The 20333-nt window shown below is 40.2% G+C and overlaps 1 protein-coding gene across 1 annotated transcript in view; it reads left to right on the forward strand.

Annotated features, from left to right (window-relative positions):
* tulp4a (TUB like protein 4a) overlaps positions 1 to 18254 on the forward strand; it is a 21802-nt gene extending 3548 nt beyond the window's left edge. The window contains exons 3-13 of the mRNA XM_016539355.1: positions 2330 to 2458; positions 3340 to 3501; positions 4446 to 4626; positions 6554 to 6661; positions 8096 to 8247; positions 9237 to 9461; positions 10291 to 10418; positions 10825 to 11023; positions 11346 to 11439; positions 12625 to 15797; positions 18002 to 18254. Of these exons, the coding sequence (XP_016394841.1) occupies positions 2330 to 2458; positions 3340 to 3501; positions 4446 to 4626; positions 6554 to 6661; positions 8096 to 8247; positions 9237 to 9461; positions 10291 to 10418; positions 10825 to 11023; positions 11346 to 11439; positions 12625 to 15797; positions 18002 to 18118 (4668 nt within the window). The 3' untranslated portion in view covers positions 18119 to 18254. The remainder of the gene's footprint in view (positions 1 to 2329; positions 2459 to 3339; positions 3502 to 4445; positions 4627 to 6553; positions 6662 to 8095; positions 8248 to 9236; positions 9462 to 10290; positions 10419 to 10824; positions 11024 to 11345; positions 11440 to 12624; positions 15798 to 18001) is intronic.
* The last annotated feature ends 2079 nt before the right edge of the window (positions 18255 to 20333 follow it).

A 20333-nucleotide genomic window follows, 5' to 3' on the forward strand; every position in this document is an offset into this window, starting at 1 on the left:
ACTCACTCTCTCTCACACGCACACACTCACTCACTCACTCACTCACACGTACACTCACTCTCTCTCTCACTCACTTACTCACTCACTCACTCACTCACTCACACACGTACACTCACACATACACTCACTCTCACGTACACACACACACACACACACACTCTCTCTCACACGTACACTCACACACACACACTCTCTCTCTCTCTCTCTCTCACACACACACACACACACACACACACACTTTACTTGGTCTTAAAAAGGTCTTAAATTTACCTTCATAAAAACTGCTTTAAAAATTACATTAAAAAGGCCAGGGAAAATATGTAAGTTATGCTTAAGTTTTGCTTCATTTAAAATAAATAAATGGCTAGATTTGTTTCAAAAGTGCATTAAAAAGGCCAGGGAAAAATACATTTTAATTAGGCGGCTACTTAAAAATTCCTGCTGCTGTTTTTCAGAGCAGACGGTGAGAAAAAAAACACTAAGAAAGTGTCATAAAACTAGTCCATAAAACTTTTTCTTTTTGTGTTCCACTGGGAAAGCGAAAAACATCTGGAAGGACATTACAGCGAGTAAACGGTGACATAATTAACATTTCTGTTTAAACGCTCAAAGATGTTTGGTTTGTAGATCTGTCCTCTAGTGAAGTCACCTTATGTAATCGGATCATGGGTTACGAGAGAAGCTGTTCTTCGTTCAGACTGAAAACACGTCTGCATGCATGTGATATATGGCATTAAATACAGCTTCAGTTTCTGTGTCGCATCACCGTGTGATGTCCAGTGCTAAATCACTCTATAGAGAGCAGCTGAGTTATTCACAAGCACACGTTCTATCAGAGAACTAAATGTTTAAGGCATGAAAGCATGTCTTTGCCTTCTGTTGTGAGTCCAGGCACGTGTCCAGTTAATAAAGCGGCTGATTATGGACTCTTTCTGTGGCTTTGGCTTTCTGCTGTAATCCTGCATTTGGTCAGATCTTCAGTCTGATCTTGTTGTGACGTCTGTGTGTGTTTAGCTGCGTCTGCACGCGGATCAGTGTGTGTCTGTGAAAGAAACAGCTTACAAGTGTATCATGTGATTTCCTTCCCTCACGATCTCTTTATATGAATGTACATTTTTGTTCTTGAGTTTTGCTTGGTTCTAAAATATCTAAACTAAATTCGCTTAGAATATGCAAAAATATCTAAAAAGGCTAGGTAAAAATAAATTAATTAGTTTTTTTTTTTTTTTTTTTTGTGGTTTCAAGGCCTGAAAAAGTCAATGTAATGGCCATTTTATTGTAAAATTTATATATAAATATTTATTTTTGCTTGATTCTATAATATTAGCTGCAAAATTGCATTAAAAATGTCGGGAAAATTTTTTGAAAAATTGTGATTTCAAGGCCTGAAAAAGTAAATGTAATGGCTTTTTTTTATTATTGACACAAATCACTCATATTTCTTACGTTCTGCTTGGTTCTAAAATATATCAAATAAATGGCTCGATTTGCTTCAAATTTGCACTTGAAAATCATATTAAAAATTGCATTAAAAAGACAAGGAAAAAATTATTTAGAAAAAAACCCCAAATGTTAATTTTGAAATTAAATTTAAATATTAATAATTAAAATATTTAAAAATAAAAGGCTTGATTTTGCGTCATATTTGCATAAAATTGCATGTAAAAAAATACTTTTTGTATGCTAACAAGTCATTTAAACACATGAATTCCAACAATTGGTAAAGTCATGTGAATTTGTTGGTCAAACGCTGTGAGAACCCTGCAAATTACCAAAAAAAAACACACTAATGTCATTTAAATCACATTAAATGCATATTATGTTTAAAAAAATGCATTTAAGCAGGCTCAGAGCAAATCATAACGGTGTTAATAAATATGATATTGTCTTGTTTATGAGATCATAGTTTCATAGTTAGCTCCACACTCTCACATAAGAAAATCAAGATCAATATTTCCAGTCCATTTGTTTGTTTTTTGGTAAGTAGCTGTGTAATTCGAAGCGTAATGTACGACTTTACGGTTTAGTTTTAAAGGGGTCATATGATGCAATTTCAAGTTTTCCTTTCTCTTTGGAGTGTTACAAGCTGTTCGTGAATAGATAAGATCTGTAAATTCACAAAAATGAAAGTCTCAAACCCAAAGAGTTATTCTTTCTAAAAGTCCACGACCTCCTAAAACGGCTCGTTCTAACACGCCCCCACATATCTACATCACTATGTGGGAAGATTTGCGTCATATGACCCCTTATGAAAGCGCTGAACCGTGCCAGTCAGTTCTTCAGCTTTGGGAACGAACACGAAGGAGTGTTTTCTGTGCTGCTCTCGCAGGTGGTGTTGGTGCGATGGAACGAGCCCTTCCAGAAGCTGGCGACCTGCGACACCGACGGCGGGATCTTCGTCTGGATCCAGTATGAGGGCCGCTGGTCAGTGGAGCTGGTCAATGACCGCGGAGCTCAGGTGAGACGTCCTACAGCGCCGTTAACGGAGAAGTCCAGTTCCAGAATAAACATCTCCTGGTCATTTACTCACCCCCGTGTCGTCCACGATCCTCACGTCTTTCTGTCTTCAGTCGCAAAGAAATTGTTTTTTGAGGAAAACATTGCAGGATTTTTCTCCATATAGTGACTTCAATGGTGCTCAACAGATTGAAGGTTAAAAATGCAGCTTCAGAGAGCTCCACACGACCCCAGCCGAGGAATAAGACTCTTATCTAACAAAACCATCGCTCATTTTCTGAAAAAATGAATATTTATACAGTTTTTAGTCACAAATGCTGGGCTAGCGTTAGCTCTGCGATGCGTGTCTTTATTAGCTGATGTTGGAAAGGTCAGGCGTGATGTAAGCGGATCCAGTGTTTACACAAAAGTCAGTGCCTTTACAAAAAAGATAAAACAACGATGTCGGACGATTTTAAAGTTGAAGGAGAACATGAGATGGAGTTTTTAAATGAAGAACTAATCACGCGTGACCTTTCCAACAGGATTACGTGACGTGTGAAGACGCGCATCGCAGAGCTAACGCTAGCCCAGCATTTGTGGCTAAAAAGTGGATAAATATAATATTTTCAGAAAATGAGCGATGGTTTTGTTAGATAAGGGTCTTGTTCCTCGGCTGGGGTCGTGTGGAGCTCTTTGAAGCTGCATTTTTAACCTTCAATCCGTTGAGCACCATTGAAGTCACTATATGGAGAAAAATCCTGCAATGTTTTCCTCAAAAAACGTAGTTTCTTTGCGACTGAAGACAGAAAGACGTGAGCATCGTGGATGACACGAGGGAGAGTAAATGATCAGGAGATGTTTATTCTGGTGCGCGGTGTTTAACCTGCTGTACCTGCGCAGGTGAGCGACTTCACCTGGTCTCACGACGGCATGCAGGCGCTGATCTCGTACCGCGACGGCTTCGTGCTGGTGGGCTCGGTGAGCGGTCAGCGCCACTGGTCCTCGGAGATCAACCTGGAGAGTCAGATCACCTGTGGGATCTGGACCCCCGACGACCAGCAGGTGACCACTGTAGTGCTTGTGAAATTAATGGTTGGGTCTTTAAAGTGACTTGATTAAATTCAGTTGATCAGAAATTATTAAAAATAAATAAAATATAATGTCACCTATTAAGTCTTAACTATCTTAAATCTAAAAACGAATTCTTATTTTGTAAATTATTTTTTAAAAATTTTAATTATTTTTAAAAACTTAAATTCATTTGTATTATTTTAATAGGCAGTACGTAAGTGTATTTATTATTATTTTTTTATTGTTTATTTATAGCACGTTTCATACACTGTGGTAATTGCGGTCAGTGCTTTACAGAAAAATGATAATAAATATAGAAAATAGGCTTGTTTATAAATAACAGCTCTGCATTATGCATAAAATCTTTATTTCTGGATATTATTGGTATTTTGGTTACACAATAAACTGTATCTGGCATTCGATTTAACATAAACTCACGGGAAAGAAAGAATAGGGGCATTATTTAACACGCAATATATGTGACCCTGGTGCACAAAACCAGTCGTAAGAGTAAATTTTTTTAAAATTGAGATTTATACATCATCTGAAAGCTGAATGAATAATCTTTCCATTGATGTATGGTTTGTTAGGATAGGAGAATATTTGAAAATCTGGAATCTGAGGGTGCAAAAAAATCTAAATATTGAGAAAATCATCTTTAAAGTTGCACAACTATCTTTATTTAAACGCATTATTATCGTATCAGCGAAATCCAGTATCAATCAAATTGTATATATTGATATATTAGTGCATTTCTAAAACATACGTACCCTTTAAACCAGGATACTCCTGTGTATATATTGAATGTCTTGAGGGTTATAAACTGTTCTGCAGTTGTTTAAACAGCTACAAGAACACGAGATGCATGATAGTTTGGGCTTGTTCTGTAGTGGTTGTAATTGCACGGGTCTTAAGCAGACTGTTTTGCTCGTCAGGTGTTGTTTGGCACAGCGGACGGGCAGGTGATCGTCATGGACTGTCACGGCCGGATGCTGGCTCATATACTGCTGCACGAGGCGGAGGGCATCGCTAGCATGGCCTGGAATTACCCCAGCTTTCTGCTGGAGGACAGCAGCGAGAGCGACACGGACTCGGACGATTACACGCCTCTGCAGGGTAACAGCTGCAGTCTCTGAGAGATTCTGTTTTTATTAGAGATGCACCGGTTGCAGTTTTCTTGGCCGATTCTGATTTACAATTTTTTATTTGTAAGTGTGCCCACTCCGATTTTCTTTCTAAAGACTCATACATGCAAACTCCTCCAAAAACTCAATTTAAGATAGAGGATACAAATATTTATACTATTTGTATGAATATAAGAAAATAATTTTTTGCAGTGTAAGCCAAGTTTATGCAACTGGCCCCTGTTGTTTCAATAAGTTTTGTATAGTGTTTTCTTTACTCTTTACTTGAAAAACTGTCTCAAATGTGTTTGAGGTCAGAGATGTGTGAACGCTGAAGAGAGAGAAGGGCAAACATCTAGCATTTTAGTTCAGCATCGCCGTCTAATCAGACAATATTGTCTTTAATAGCCTGCATAGCACTTCATCTGTTATAAAATGGGATTTTGACTAATAATATGCAATCTTGATTTTTGTAAAATGTTGCAACAAGATGTTAATTGTGTTTTGTGTGTGTGTGTGTGTGTGTGTGTGAAATTAGTTTCGGACATATAAGGTAATAAAAAAATATTTTTAAAAATACCTTAATGTAACTACAAATGAGCATGTAAAGCAAATATCTTTAAAATAAATTCCGTGTGGATCCGCGCAATGTTCTCACCTTTCCCCCACCCCTCACCTGTTTGCATCTCTGAAACTATAATTGACAGCATATACAAAGAAAAATCGATACTTTTTTAATGCAAAAAAATGTGCATGATAAAAAAAATATTAAACATTACAATTGCCCCAATCTGGAGTAAGTTACAGTTGTTCTCTCACGTAAACAGCTCTCAAAATAAAGTGCTCTGTGACTAGAAAAGAGGAAGAAATAACAATTAACTGAAAAGGAATTGCTGTATTTAACAAAACAGATGCCATTTCCCACTATGTTTCATAAATGGCAATTTTTTTCACTAACCTTATTAAATGTGTCATCTTTCACATCAAATCCTTACATTGTTTCAATTAATTCAGTTAGAATAATAAGAAACTGTAGAGCTGTTACCATTCAAATGAAATCAGTATTAAACTCCATCTTTCCACAGAAGCTGCATCTGAAGTGGCATTAGATGTGTTTACACACTGTGTGATGAAGCTGAGCTGCCTTAAATGCATTTACACGGCAACATTTAGAATGCATGAAGAATTTTATAAGATTAATGTTTTAATGAAACATACAAATAAGAAATGTTGAGAAAATGCAATGATGGTTTTAAATATGAAACCAAACCAGTAGGTGGCGGCAAATTAAAGGTTTTAATGAGTGAGTCATTTAGTCCTTTAACAGATTCGTTCAAACGGCTGATTCATTAAGAAACATGTTTATGAATGGGTAACTGAATCATTGACTCACTCGATTCGTTCATTCATTCAGTAACGAAGCACCGCTGTGTTGCTCGGAGACACAAAACTGTTCTGCTGTGTCTGTGATTGGAACTATGTTCGTCAGTGAAATTGAGCAAAAACTGTCAATATTGCGTCTAAAATGTATGTTTCCATCCAAACTTACGAATTAATCTTATGCGCAAAAATAGAATATCGCATAAAACAATTGCGAATAAAGCACCGTTTCCATCCAGTGAGTTGAAGAGAACAAAATCGTCACCTCCTGATTAACTTGCGCTAAATATCTAAAAAAATTTAATTTGCTGTAGCATAGTAGAAGGCACTGTATGTAATATATCCCAAAATGCGCATAACAATAGGAAGATGGAACCACGGCTAGTGTGATCCCGTTCCTGTCTTTCTTTGATTAAATAATGCACAGCGGTGTTAGGATGGTGTTTATTCACAATAGCTTGTTACTGTTTTCACAAACAGAAAACTCATAAATCAACACATTACAAAAAGAAACCGAACATGAACACTTTCTTTTTCAGTGCACCGTCTGAAGCCGCTGTTGACCGTCTGCTTCACGTCTGGAGACGTCAGTTTGATGAGCAACTACGATGACCTCTCACCCACGTTAATACGCACCGGCCTCAAAGGTTCTTCCTCACATTCTTGTATTTTCTGTAGTCCTACAGGGTCATTTAAAGGGGTCATCGGATGCAAAGTTGTTTGAACTGAAGTGTGTGTTGGTACCTATAATGATAAAAATACACCGTGCTTTTTTTTTTAAAATCCCGATAAATAAGCCCTTTCTCAAATCAAGCTGTTCTCAGGCCCCTCCCACGAGTGTTGATTGACACTGGTGTTTTATCATAGCTCCGCCCTGAGTGAGCCGTCATCAGTCCTCCATTGTTTCACCGCCGGAGCAGATGCAGACGAGAATGGCTCCTGAGCGATTGAGGTGTTCTGTTGTTGGATGTAATAATGAACAGCAGTCGTCATTAACTCCCGACATCTGAGCCGCTGAAGACGCAGTGGATTACGTTTGTTTCTGAAGGGAATGCTCCCCCGAAGTCGCAATTCTGTGAAAAAGTCAGAATTGTGAGATAAAAATACGCAATAACTTTTTTAAATTTTTTTATTCAGTGGCGGAAACGGGCTTCCATAGGATCCAGCTTCACCTACACACTGCGAAAAATGATTTTCTTACTTTTGTAGTATTTTTGTCTTACTTTCTAGTAAAAATATCAAAAAATTATTGAATCAAGATGCATTTACTTGGCAGATATTTTCACTTGTTTTAAGGAAAAAAATGACTAAATTATGATTCTTTTTTTCAGAAAACAAGACATAATATCTTAAGCCATTTTACTTGTCAAGTAAATGCATCTTGATTCAAGAATGTTTAGATATTTATACTAGAAAACCCGACAAAAATACTAAGTAAGAAAATTATTTTTTGGTGTGCAGAAGCAGCGAGTACACGTTTTTTTTTTAATTAATCTTTGCAAATTGCCTTTCCTAATAATGTGCTAGTTAGCATGTTCCACAACGAATGCGGTTAAAGTTCACAGTCTCTCACAGAACGGGAAGAGAGGGGCGGAGTCAGCAGAGCTCATTAGCATTTAAAGGGACATGCACGAAAACGTGAAAAGAGCTGTTTTTGACAGGGTAAAAAGGTTTTACACTACCATTGAGGAATTTTAACCAAAGTGTGTTATAGACTTTTCATGAAGACCCTAAAGAATCATATCAACTCGTGGAAAATGGGCATCCGATGACCCCTTTTAAATATACAGTGTACAATCATTGCAGTCATTAAATCACTGCATTTGGTGCTTGTTGAGTGATAATTCTCCTGCTTACTGACACAAAAACAGACCACAGCGAACAGAATGGGATCTATTGCAATGCAGAAGGATTTCCTAAAACGAGTCTTTATTGGATTTCCCCCACCAACAATCTAAACAAATCAATATTTGCTGAATCAGTGCACTGAAGCCATGTGTGGATATGTGAATGATTATCATTACTAAGTGAAGTGATGTATAAAGTGAATTTTCATACTGGTTTGCATGTGTATGAATCAGATGTGGTGGTGCAGTGGTGCTCTCAGGGCGACCTGCTGGCTGTTGCTGGCATGGAGAGACTCGTGATGACCTCTGACCCCACCCGAAACGCCATTGTTAAGTTTTACAATGTTTGCGGTGAACACATTTACTCACTGGAGACACCTGCTCAGGTGAGTCTTTGGTCATAAACGGACATATGTGCAATAACACCAGATCATTTTTTTTGCTTTCGTTACTCTTTTGTGAGTCACTTTTAACTACAAAATGCTCAGGGTTCGTGCAGGTCGTAATTCATATTTGCACAAATCAGAGCAGTCTTAAAAAATGCATGGCATGAAATGCTGCATGCACTGCAAAAATAAGTGTCTTGTGTGTCCATTACAAACATCTAAACATCCTTAAATCAAGATACATTTACTTGAGATGCAAAAGGAAGGCTTGTTTACTAAGAATTTATTGAACACAATGAAGCGAGTTTATGCTTAAAACAAAAACACACATCTGTCAGTGTGACGAATATTTGTCTTTGTTTTAATCAGCTCACTTCATTTTGATCAAATTCTCAGAAAACAAGACTTATGGAATTTTGCTTTTCAAATAATATATCTTGATTTAAGAGTCTTTTGGAAAGCAAGACAAAAATACTGATGAAGAGCATGGCTTTATTCAGTGTGATCAGAAGGTAAAGTGAAAGTTATTCCCACTCTTTTGGCAGTAGAGATATTAATACCTTAAGCTTTTTGTTGTTGTTAAATGCATTAAAAATTAACAGAGATCTGTTGGAAGTTGTATTTTCAATATTTGAAGTGTTATTATGCATTGCATGACACATATTGATGTGTTGTGTTCCCTTCCATTTTTTTTCCTTAAATGTGACCCTGGAGCACAAAACCAGTCATAAGGGTCAATTTCCTGAAATTGAGATTTATACATCATCTGAAGCTGAATAAATAAGCTTTCCATTGATGTATGGTTTGTTAGGATAGGACCCCAGCGACTTAAGACTGCTTTTGTGCTGCAGGGTCACACATTTTCTTTTGCTTTTCTTATTGACATTTTCTTATAAGTTTACCCTCATAAAACCTTTATGAATGTGGCAGTTTAACACAGATGGAGCGTTGCACTGATATGTGTGTTTCTGGTGTGTTTCTGTGTTCAGAGGCCGATCAGTGCGCTGTGCTGGGGCCATCGGGACTCGCGTCTGTTCCTCGCCAGCGGCCCGGCGCTGTACGTGCTTCGCGTCGAGCATCGGGTCGCCAGCCTGCAGCTGCTGTGCCGACAGGTGATCGCCAGCGCGGTACACGAGGAGAAAGACGTGGCCAAGCTCAGCATGCCCTCTCGCCTGAGCACAAGCGTGTCTTCTGCCTTCGCTTCTACCATTAAGGTAGAAAACTTCCAACTCACAGGCAGTTCTGCACTAGGGGTGTGATATATATCATCTGCGATAATATCGTAATTGTTGTTTTAACGATGGGTTTTAATTTCACATTCAGAGTATCTTTTATTTAAATAATTTCAAACGTTTTACGTTTAATATATCAAAACATTATTTATGCATTTGTAATTGCAGGTTAAAGCATTTATGTCCTGCATTAAACAGTGTGTAAACACATCTAAATGCCACTTCAGACGCAGCTTCTGTGTTTCCTCTGCATTGCAAAGATGAATTAAACAGTGTGTAAACACATCTAAATGCCACTTCAGACGCAGCTTCTGTGTTTCCTCTGCACTGCAAAGATTCATTTTGTCAATACTGATTTCATTTGCTTGGTAACAGCCCAAATGTCTCATTATTCTAATTCACTGATTAAATGTAAGACTTTGACTCAAAAATGATGCACACTTTTAGAAAAATGTCTTTATAAAGGTAAAAATGCTTATAAAAGGTAAAAATCTGCTTAAAATGTAATATTTATTTCACTGCTGTGAACTGGCCACACAGAATATGAATATCAAAAACTTCAGGAGTCAGCTGTCCATGGTAGTGGCACAATAACACACTCAGCAAAATATCGTCTAATTATCGTTATCGATAAAATCCCAAAAAATATCGAGATTTTTTATTAATTTTTGTGTCCATATCTCACACCCCTATTCTGCACATGGATCTTGTTTCTGGAGCTGCTGGTTGTGTAGTATGTTCTGTATTTCAAGGAACACCCGTTCATATTCTTCCATCTGTCTTTGTTTCTGGCACCCTTTCCTCACTTCAGCCCCCCATCCCGGATCCCAACAACATGCGGGACTTTGTTAGTTATCCGACATCAGGTAACGAGCGTCTGCACTGCACCATGAAGCGCACCGAGGACAACCCTGAGGTCGGCGGCCCTTGCTACACCTCGTCTTATTCTAATTCACTGATTAAATGTAAGAATTTGACTCAAAAGATAAGATGCCGTAGAGTCAGCTGTGTACGGCAGCACAATAACACACTCAGCACAATATTGTCTAATTATCGTTATCGATAAAATCCCAGAAAATATCGAGGTATTATTTTTTGTCAATATCGCACACCCCTACTATGCATTGATAAGTTCACTGTGCAAAATTATCTGCAAGGTTAGGTATCCCTTCTAGGTGCACATTTTAACCTGATAAATAACAAGAAATTAATCATGAAATGCTTTTGTAAAAATAGTTAATCTTGGAAGCATGAAACTCATGGATCCTGCAGTTCTGAAGACATGTTTTGTTTAACTCTGCAATTTTTTTAGGCTGCATGCTGCTGCAAACTAACCTTGAACTCTTTTCTTCGCTTGGTACCTTCTCTGTAGAGACTTAGTGTGTCCCTTTACCAACAGGATAAATATAGATCCCCGTAAGTCCCCCAAGCTCTCCCGCACCGCACAGGAAATATCGCGATCGCCTCGGTTACCCATTCGCAAGCCCTCCATTGGCTCTCCGAGTCTGACTCGGCGGGAGTTTCCGCTCGATGACATCACACAGGTACTCACCGCAGCTAAATGATACACAATGCTGGCTGTACAATTTGTGACCCTGAAGCACAAAACCAGTCATAAGGGTCAGTTTTTTGAAATTGAGATTTATGCTTCAGCTGAAAGCTGAATAAATAATCTTTCCATTGATGTATGGTTTGTTAGGATAGGACAATATTTGAAAATCTGGAATCTGAGGGTGCAAAAAAATCTAAATATTGAGAAGCGACTTAACACTGCTTTTGTGCTGCAGGGTCACATTTGTAAAAACATGTATGTGTGAGCTCACAGAATGTTTCCCTCTTATTAAGATTTGTCTCCTTGTATTTTAGCACAATTATCTTGCGCAAGTTACATCTAACATATGGGGAACAAAGTTCAAAATTGTGGGGCTTGCAGCATTTTTGCCAACAAATCTTGGAGCAGGTATTTTATTTATTAATTTTTAGTGCTGGGCAATGATTAATCGTGATTAATCGCATCCAAAATAAAAAATTGTGTACATAATATATGTGTGTGTACTGTGTATATTTATTATGTATATGTAAAGACACACATACAGTATATATTTAGAAAATATTTACATGTATATATTTATAGTCATATAATTTATATTATATATATATATAAATATATTTAAAGGGATAGTTCACCCAAAAATGAAAATTCTGTCATTAATTACTCGCCCTCATGTCGTTCCAAACCCGTGAGACCTTTGTTCATCTTCGGAACACAAATTAAGATATTCCGAGAGCTCTCTGACCCTCCCATAGACAGCATTACGTTCAGATCAAAGCTTAAACAGCGTATCCGTGTACATACGTTGCATACGTTGTTTACGTATGTGATACTCTTCAAAATGACACTATAGGGTGACGCGGAGGAGTCGCTATTTTTGTTTTCTTTGTTCACAAAAAGTATTCTTGTAGCTTGGTAAAATTACGGATGAACCGAACTGATGTCACATGGATTATTTTAACAACATCCTCGCTATGTTTCTGAGCCTTGATCGTGTAAGAACCCTTGCTGTCTATGAGAGCGTCAGAGAGCTCTCGGAATTCATCAGAAATATCTTAATTTTTGTTCCGAAGATGAACGAAGGTCTTACAGGTTTGGAACGACATGAGGGCGAGTAATTAATGACAGAATTTTCATTTTTTACATTCACTCCCCCCACCTACAATCCCTGCCGGTACAAGACTCGAACCCGCAACCTTTGGGTTACGAGTCCGACTCTCTAACCATTAGGTCACGACTTCCCCTAGTATATGAACATAACATATTTTTCTTCAATATATACACGCATGTGTGTGTGTCTTTATATATACATCATAATAAATATACACCGTACACTAGGGCTGTCGCGATAACCGCAATATCGCAATATCGCGCTATTGACGAGCAAACCGCAGAGGAATGCAAGAACCGCAGCAACCAAAATTACCGCAAGGGAAATTCCCTCACCGCGACAGCCCTACCGTACACACACACACATTATATACACAAAAACTTTTATTTTGATTAATCGCGATTAATCATTACCCAGCACTATTTATTACTACATTTATTTATGCATCCCATGTTTTCTAATATACATTCCCCTCTCTCTAGTTATCTACAAGACAAGTCTGCTTCACCTCCAGCCCAGACAGATGACCATCTACCTCCCTGAGGTGAGGAAGATCTCAGTGGAATACATTAACTTACCTATGTTTAGTCCTAATGTCTTCAGTGAGGATGAGGACGACCTGCCTGTCACAGGAGCATCAGGAATCACTGATGATAATCCACCTTGCACTGTCAACATACCCATCGCCCCCATACACAGCCCCGCGCAAGCCATGTCCCCAACCCAGAGCATTGGCCTTGTCCAATCCCTATTAGCCAATCAAAACGTCCAGTTGGATGTGTTGTCCAATCCAACATCGACTGTGGCACCACCTGGGGTGTCTGACCAAGGACAGCAGGACACTGTGCTCACTGCGCAGTACACCGTTCCTGCCAGGTATTCTAGTCCTGGACAGGTAATCTTTGGGGGTATGGAGGTTGGTCGGATTTTAGTTGCGCAATCCCAACAACAACAGCAGCTGCAACAACATTATCAACAGCAGCAGCAGCATCAACAGCTACAGCAACAGCTTCAACAATATCAGCTGCAGCAGCAACAGCTGTTGCAGCATCAGCACATGCAGCAACAGCAGCAGCAACACATGCAACAGCAGATCCAGCAGATGCAGCAGCAACAGCAAATGCAGCAGCAGCTTCAGCATCAAATCCAACAGCAGCATCTGCAAATGCAACTGCAGCTGCAGCACCAGCAAATGCAGCAGCAGTTGCAACAGCAGCATCAGATCCAAATCCCTGTTCCAGCTTTGCCCTCAGGTCAACCGTCATGCCCGGTCATTCAGCTTACGCAGAGTACCATCCCGGACGTTCCCCCAACAGCAGAGCACGGCGCGGAGCATGAGCTCCTGCTTAAAATTAAAACGACGCGTTCTGCCCCTCAACTGGCTGAGGTTGATGCAGTAGTTTTTACTGCCCCTCTTGAGATTAGTAAGATGAATCCTCCCCCTCCTTACCCGGGCACAGTTTCCGCTGCCATGGCCGCAGTTTCCGCTACTGTTTCTACAAGTTGCACCTCGGGAAGCAGCTCCAGCACTTCATCCTCAGGGGAAGCTTGTGTAAAGAAAGGGGATCTAACCTTGTATCCACCTGGAGCACAGGCAGCTCAGTACCCAACCCCACTGGGCTACGAACGAATCACCACATTTGACAGCAGCGGAAATGTGGAGGAGGTGTGCCGTCCCCGCACGCGAATCGTTTGCAACCAGAACGTTTACACACTGCAAGGCCCGGGAAGCTCTGCCACCCTCAGGGTCTCATCATCTTCCTCTGCTGTAGAGGGGAAGAAGGTGCAGTTGCCCTACGCCTCAGCCACGTTGAACCGTCTCACTGTGCCAAGGTACTCTATACCCAGCGGGGACCCGCCCCCTTACCCTGATACAGCCAATCAGGGTGGAGCGGGGCGGAACCCTGGCCAGAGATTGGACAGCAGCTTGATTCACGCTACCTTGAGGCGGAACAGTCGGGAAGCTGCGCTGAAGGTTTCTCAGATCCTGGATCCCCAAAGAACCCTGCCCTCCAAGGCCAAAGCCAGTGCTTTGTCTGCTTCCTATCAGCCGAGAGGGCCGACGGCTCTTTATACATGCAGTCAGTGCAGTAGTAACGGTGGGGTCAGCGCTGGGGCCACCAGCAGTGGAAGTAATGGAATAGCTGGGGGGACAATCATTAGGCAAGATTTCCCACTGACCGGAGGTGGTGCACCTCACAGCACTGTTATAGTGCACTCAAACAGTGCCTCGCCTCTTACTTCCCAATCTTCCTACAGCCTACTCGGTATGGACGGAACCGGTGGAGTGTCTAGTGCAGGTGGAAACAGGGAAAGGGCTGACTATATCAACTCCGCCTTTACAGAGGACGAGGCTTTAAATCAGTCTCTGAGGCAAATGACTCTTAATACGGAGGTAGTGAGTTTGACAGTCAAACGGCCACCACCGTATCAATGGGATCCGTCTACTAATGAAGAGATCTGGGTTCCGCAAGAGCGTACTGCTACTCTGCCCACCTCTGGACCTCCTGCATCCCACAAACCTCCCCCACTCATCCTCAGCCCTGCACAGCATCTGGACGTCTCCCGTCTTCCGTTTGTCCTCTCGCCTAAATCTCCGATGAGTCCTAACGCTGTAACTTTCCAACTGGCGGGAGCATACCAGATTGCTCTGCCCTATCCACCAAGTGCGGTCTACAGTGGTTCCGTGCAAGCTTCTCCACGTCCCACCTCTCCCAAAGAGGTGGTTACTCCTCTTCCCTTTTCCCAGCAGGACCAAGCAGTGGTCTTGCCACCCGGTTATTCTCCCAATCTTGCTTGCTGCCCTCTCCCACCAATGTACCCTGGGACAGCTTCTTGTTCGAATCTGCCTGTGACTCCCATTACGCTTCATCCGTGGGGTTCTTACAATCCCTGTCCACCCATGCCAAGCCCCCCAGGTCCTGCTCCATCCCTTCCACCAAAGACCTCGCACTTGCTGGATAAGCCTGTTCTTTCTCCTCCCCCTCAACCACCTCCTCTGCCTACGCCTCCTCCAGACCTCCAGAGTCCCCCAGAATCCATCGCCGAGGCTGGGGAAAACTTTCAAGAGGTGCTCTCGCTCAACGAAAGCCCGGTTCCTCAAAGAGCGGATAGGTTTGGCAAGAAGAACCGCAAGCGTTTGGACAACAGTCGGGCGGAGGAAGCCAATGTTCCGGCGATCACAGAAGGAGGCAACAAGTCCAAAAAAGAGGGCCGTGCCCTCAGTGACTTCAACTCCCTCATTTCCAGTCCGAGGTTAGGCGGTCGAGACAAAAAGAAACCGAAAAGCCAGAAAGAGCAGCTGAAAGCCAAAAAGCTAAGCAAGGCCACCACCAACGAGTTCCAGGACAGCTCCGAGAGCGAGCCGGAGGTCTTCATCAGTGGCGATGAACTGATGAACCAGAGCCAGAGCGGTAAAAAGAGCTGGAAAGCAAAAAGGAACTTGCGGGCGGGAGGTTGCGAGCTAGACGAAATCAAATGCCGAAAGGCTAACGAGAAAGAAGACCGTGGCCTCGGCAGCCAAGGGTTCGTCTACATCATGGCCAACAAACAGCCTCTTTGGAACGAAGCCACGCAGGTCTACCAGCTGGACTTTGGAGGAAGAGTCACGCAGGAATCGGCGAAGAACTTCCAGATTGAGCTCGAGGGGAGACAGGTACGCAAGAAGCTTTAGATCAGGGGTGTCCAGTCCTGGTCCTGGAGGGCCGTTCTCTTGCAAAGTTTAGCTTCAACAAGGGCTGCCCTCGACTAAAGATTTTTCTAGTCGACTAGTAATCGTTCATTTTAAGCTTTAGTCAACTAATCGCACGTTTATTAATAAACCTTTTAAATCATAATAATGAGCCTTTAATTGCCTACGTAGCCTAATAAGCACTCAAGCGAATGCATAAACTTGCCACAGCACACCGGCAGAAGTAATGATTGTCACGGAAAACCAGAAAGGAAGGCTGCATTAACAGTTTAATAATTTCTTGATAAACTAATGCGTTCTTTGTTTTGAAGTCGGTGACACTGAAGGCCGTTGCACACTGTTTTTCGCATCCGTAGCAAGCATTTTGAGAGGTGTTTTGACAATTCAGAGCCACCGTACAAGCGAACGCAAAAATCCAGAATATCGTTTGTCAAGTTCATCCACTTCGTCTCGTAGTACAAAGCACTGTAAAGATCCTTGCACATGGAGTTCACAGAAATTGGTGGTCTTCTTTTTTAATATGTGGCTCTAGTATCGCTAGCAAAGCATCAAACTGAGCCACTGACATCCTGAAGTAAACTTTGAATCGCTCAGGATAATCCCGCTGCTCCTTAATGAGGGGGAACTCTCCTTCCTCTCCATATCTCAGGATTGGATGGACCCAATATTTCTATTCTTTTTCTCTTTTTAAGAAGCGAGAGGACAACAAAATCTTTCTCACTGTTTGAAGACTCCATTTAATATTGTTTTGTGAATTTTTTCGTAACGGATTAATTAATACGCATCTGACTCAGTGTGCCAGGTTTCTGTGCGTGACAAATTTTTAGGACAACGAATACGAAAAAAACGTATACGGAAATGTCGGGCTCTGTGTGCAATGACCTTGACTCGTCATCTCCGCAGTAGTGGATGCGCCTGTATGCGTGTTTCATACGGATTACATAATCTGAGAATATTTGTTTTCCATTTCAATTGTTTTATTTGAAAGTAGACATTTCGCTCTCTATAGATATATTTTTTATGTCTGTAAGGCAAGTATACACAGAGTTTCGCGCTCAAATTCACAGAGACTGAGACGGCTGAAAGCGCATCCTGTTTGCTTTCATTATTTTACAAAAGCGCAATGTTTTGTTGTTGTGTGCGCACAAATAAACAGTCTTTACAGATTCAAAAGATTATTACTCTTCTCGTTGACTATTAGGGGGCAGCCCTAGCTAGGGATGTAACGATGAACCGCGAGCCAGTTGAAAATGTATTAAAATATGTGAAGATTCAAATCGGTTGAGATGCCAAACTAATCGCAATATAATTGGAGTAGGAGTTTATATGAATGCATCTGTGAGGGGAACTGACTGTCTTTAGAAAAGTTTACGTGGTATTTTCTTTTCATCTTGCCTCTGAACGATGCATATTAAAGTAACCACGGAAACACTATCATTGCTGTTCATAGCAGCTCTGCTTTGTTTACAGCGGTAACCAAGGAAACACTGTATCATTGCTGTTCATGAGCGCCACCTGCTGGCAGAGAGTGAATCTGCGTCTCATTCAGCTCGTCTGCTGTTTCCTTCAGATATGTTTTATGTAGTATAGTTTCACAAAACTATAAAGTCAGACCATTCTGTTTTTGCGTCAGATTTAGATTACAAACTGCTCATGCTGCATGTACGCTGCATCTTTGTTTGGATCGTGATTAAAATGCAGTGATTGCCTCTAATTTTAAATGGAAAGAGCACAGACAAAAGCCTTAGTTTGTTTATATGAAGAGATTTCTTTTATTTGTGTAACTTGCTTGTTTGATTTGGCGTTTGTTTTAAAATTTCAATTTAGTTTTGTTATATTTCAATTTCAGAAAGAAAAGTGCAGCAATGGCCTAATAAAGCGACACCTTTTCATTTACTGTATAATGTCTTCAATCTCATTTTGTTAAAAAAAAATCGTGAGAGAATCGTGAAATCAAAATCTCGAATCGCGAGTTGAGTGAATCGTTACATCTCTAGCTACAACCCCAGTTAAACAAAGGCAAACTGGAACGTTGAGGCAAGTTGGAGCTAAACTCTGCAGGACAGTGGCCCTCCAGGACTGAGTTTGGACCCCCCTGCTTTAGATGTTATTTCTGCTGATCACCGTTTGCGTGCTTTCTAACTCGTCACCTATTTTATTCTGTGTAGGTGATGCAGTTCGGAAGGATCGATGGGAACGCATACATCCTGGACTTTCAGTACCCCTTCTCAGCTGTGCAAGCTTTTGCTGTAGCACTTGCTAATGTCACCCAGCGCCTCAAGTGATCGAATGGGCTTGAACATTTTAGCCAATTCTTTCCTCGCTCTCTCTGTTGTTCTTTTAGCATTTTTCCCAGTTTAAGATGCAGTACTAATACTTGAAAACTACATCTGGGAAGCCACATTTTCCGAGTGTTAGAGGTACTACTGGGCACTGAAATCAATTGCTGTACAACATACTGTCATACTAATTAATTTTTCTTTTTTGCATAAGATACTAATGTTTGTCACACTTTGAGGATGTAATATCTAAACTCACTTCCAGGGACTTTACCCTTGGAGTTCAATAGCTGGCATCTGATTAGATGCTTTTGGCTTGCAGTCATAAAGTGTATTTTATTAAGAGATAGTTAGACTGAATAATACAGTCTGTAGCTGTACGCTCTAGGTTTTTCTGTTAGGATGGACTTGCTTTGGCTCAACGGTGAAACCATTGATGCTGTATTCATTAGCACTCTAGATGTTTTTAGTGATTAATTCCTCTTGAATGTTTGTTCGTCCACACTTTTTTTATTCGTACTGCCTTGCATGTGTCATTTTATATGTGGGTCAATGACGTATAAGGATTTTCGACAAGCAAACTTGAGATTTTTAAAATACTGAAAAATAATATCTATTGCAATTGTTCAAACATGAAGAATGTTGCGTGCGCATAAATTAATATTAAACTTTTAAATGAAGTGATTTTAGTGTTTTTTCGTCTAGGTGAACTGGCCATAGTTTTAAAAAATGCCAAGTGGTGCGACCGTGATTTATCTTAAAATTAATTAATTTCCTTAACATACATAACAAGTTTTTAGTAATTAAAGTGTTTACAGGTTGTTGTTTTTTAGCTTTTGTGAATAATTCTCATATTTTTGTTCTAAAAAATTATAGAATTAAAATAAAAATAATTATTTACAAAAAAAAATTCTAAACGCTTTAATTATTGAGAACTTTAAAAAAAAAAATTTATGCATGTTAAGGAAATTAATAAATTTTAAGATAAATCACGGTCGCACCACCTGACATAGATGAAAAAACACTAAAATCACTTAATTTAAAATTCTAATATGAATTTGTGCACACAACATTCTTAATGTTTGAACAATTGCAATAGATATTATTGTTTTTGTATTTGTCGAAAATCCAAATACGTCATTGACCCATTTACAATGTAACCTTTTTACCGTCTTGTACATTCTTCCTGTTTGTGCATCTCTTTCCTGCTGCGAAACAGGAAGTGATGTGCCAATCAGAGCCCCCCCCCCCAAAAAGAAATGAAGTGACTGCCCCCTGCTGACGCTTCTGTGAAGTGGTTTTGTGTAATGGCTCTCAAGCCACGTTTAATCCACCTCAACATGTGCAAACAGGAGATATTTTTCTACCGCGCATCAACAATGTCATTTCACACCTTTGGTTATTTTTTTGGATTATGAGGATTAAGATTCTCTAAGAATATAGCAGCACACCTAATGTTTTATTTGATTTGACTGATGTCAGTAGAACAAGCCAGCGAGACAGAAGAGAGCAACAGTGGTCATTACATTTCGCTTTTAGCGGTTCAGTGTTTTCGAAAGAGCATTTGTGATCGGGAAACCATCGCTGCGTAAAAATATGTCGTGCGTTTATGTGCATGTGTGTCCGTCTTATGTCTTTTGTAAAGAGTGATCCAAACACAAATGGTGTTTTGTTTCATGTTTTGTTTTGTTCCCCTGACGGTGATTTGAGGAAAAAGTAGTCGATGTTGTTAACGGAAGAGTTTATTTATTTATGTCTTGTTTGTGCAATATTGTCAAGACTAATGCTTTCTCAAGACACGTATGCCATTTAATCACCTTTTGTAAGTGTGAACGTTATTGATGTGCAAACGATTCTTCAGCTCGTGTGGTGTATATAACGTGGGTGACGCTGGATCGCTGTTTGTGGCACATGACGGTGGGTTTGGTGATTGTGATTGTGTTTTTCTGAGACTTTTTGACGTTCTCACTGTCAGTGTTGGGGAAAGTTACTTTTAAAAGTAATGCATTACAGTGTTGCGTTACTCCATAACAAAGTAACGGTTACTTAGTTACTTTTTATGGAAAGTAATGTTACGTTACTTTTGCGTTACTTTTTAAATCTGGACAGGGCTTGCTTGTTTGTTTTTAAAATACAAAAGTTATATTTTTGGCAAATATAAAAGCCTCTTCACACCAAAAGTGAAATGAATAAGCCTCAGGCTGAAGGGAAAGTAAATGTA

The sequence above is a fragment of the Sinocyclocheilus rhinocerous genome, unplaced genomic scaffold, assembly GCF_001515625.1.
Source record: "Sinocyclocheilus rhinocerous isolate Xijiao unplaced genomic scaffold, SAMN03320098_v1.1 scaffold2682, whole genome shotgun sequence".
In the NCBI taxonomy this organism is placed as follows: Eukaryota; Metazoa; Chordata; class Actinopteri; order Cypriniformes; family Cyprinidae; genus Sinocyclocheilus; species Sinocyclocheilus rhinocerous.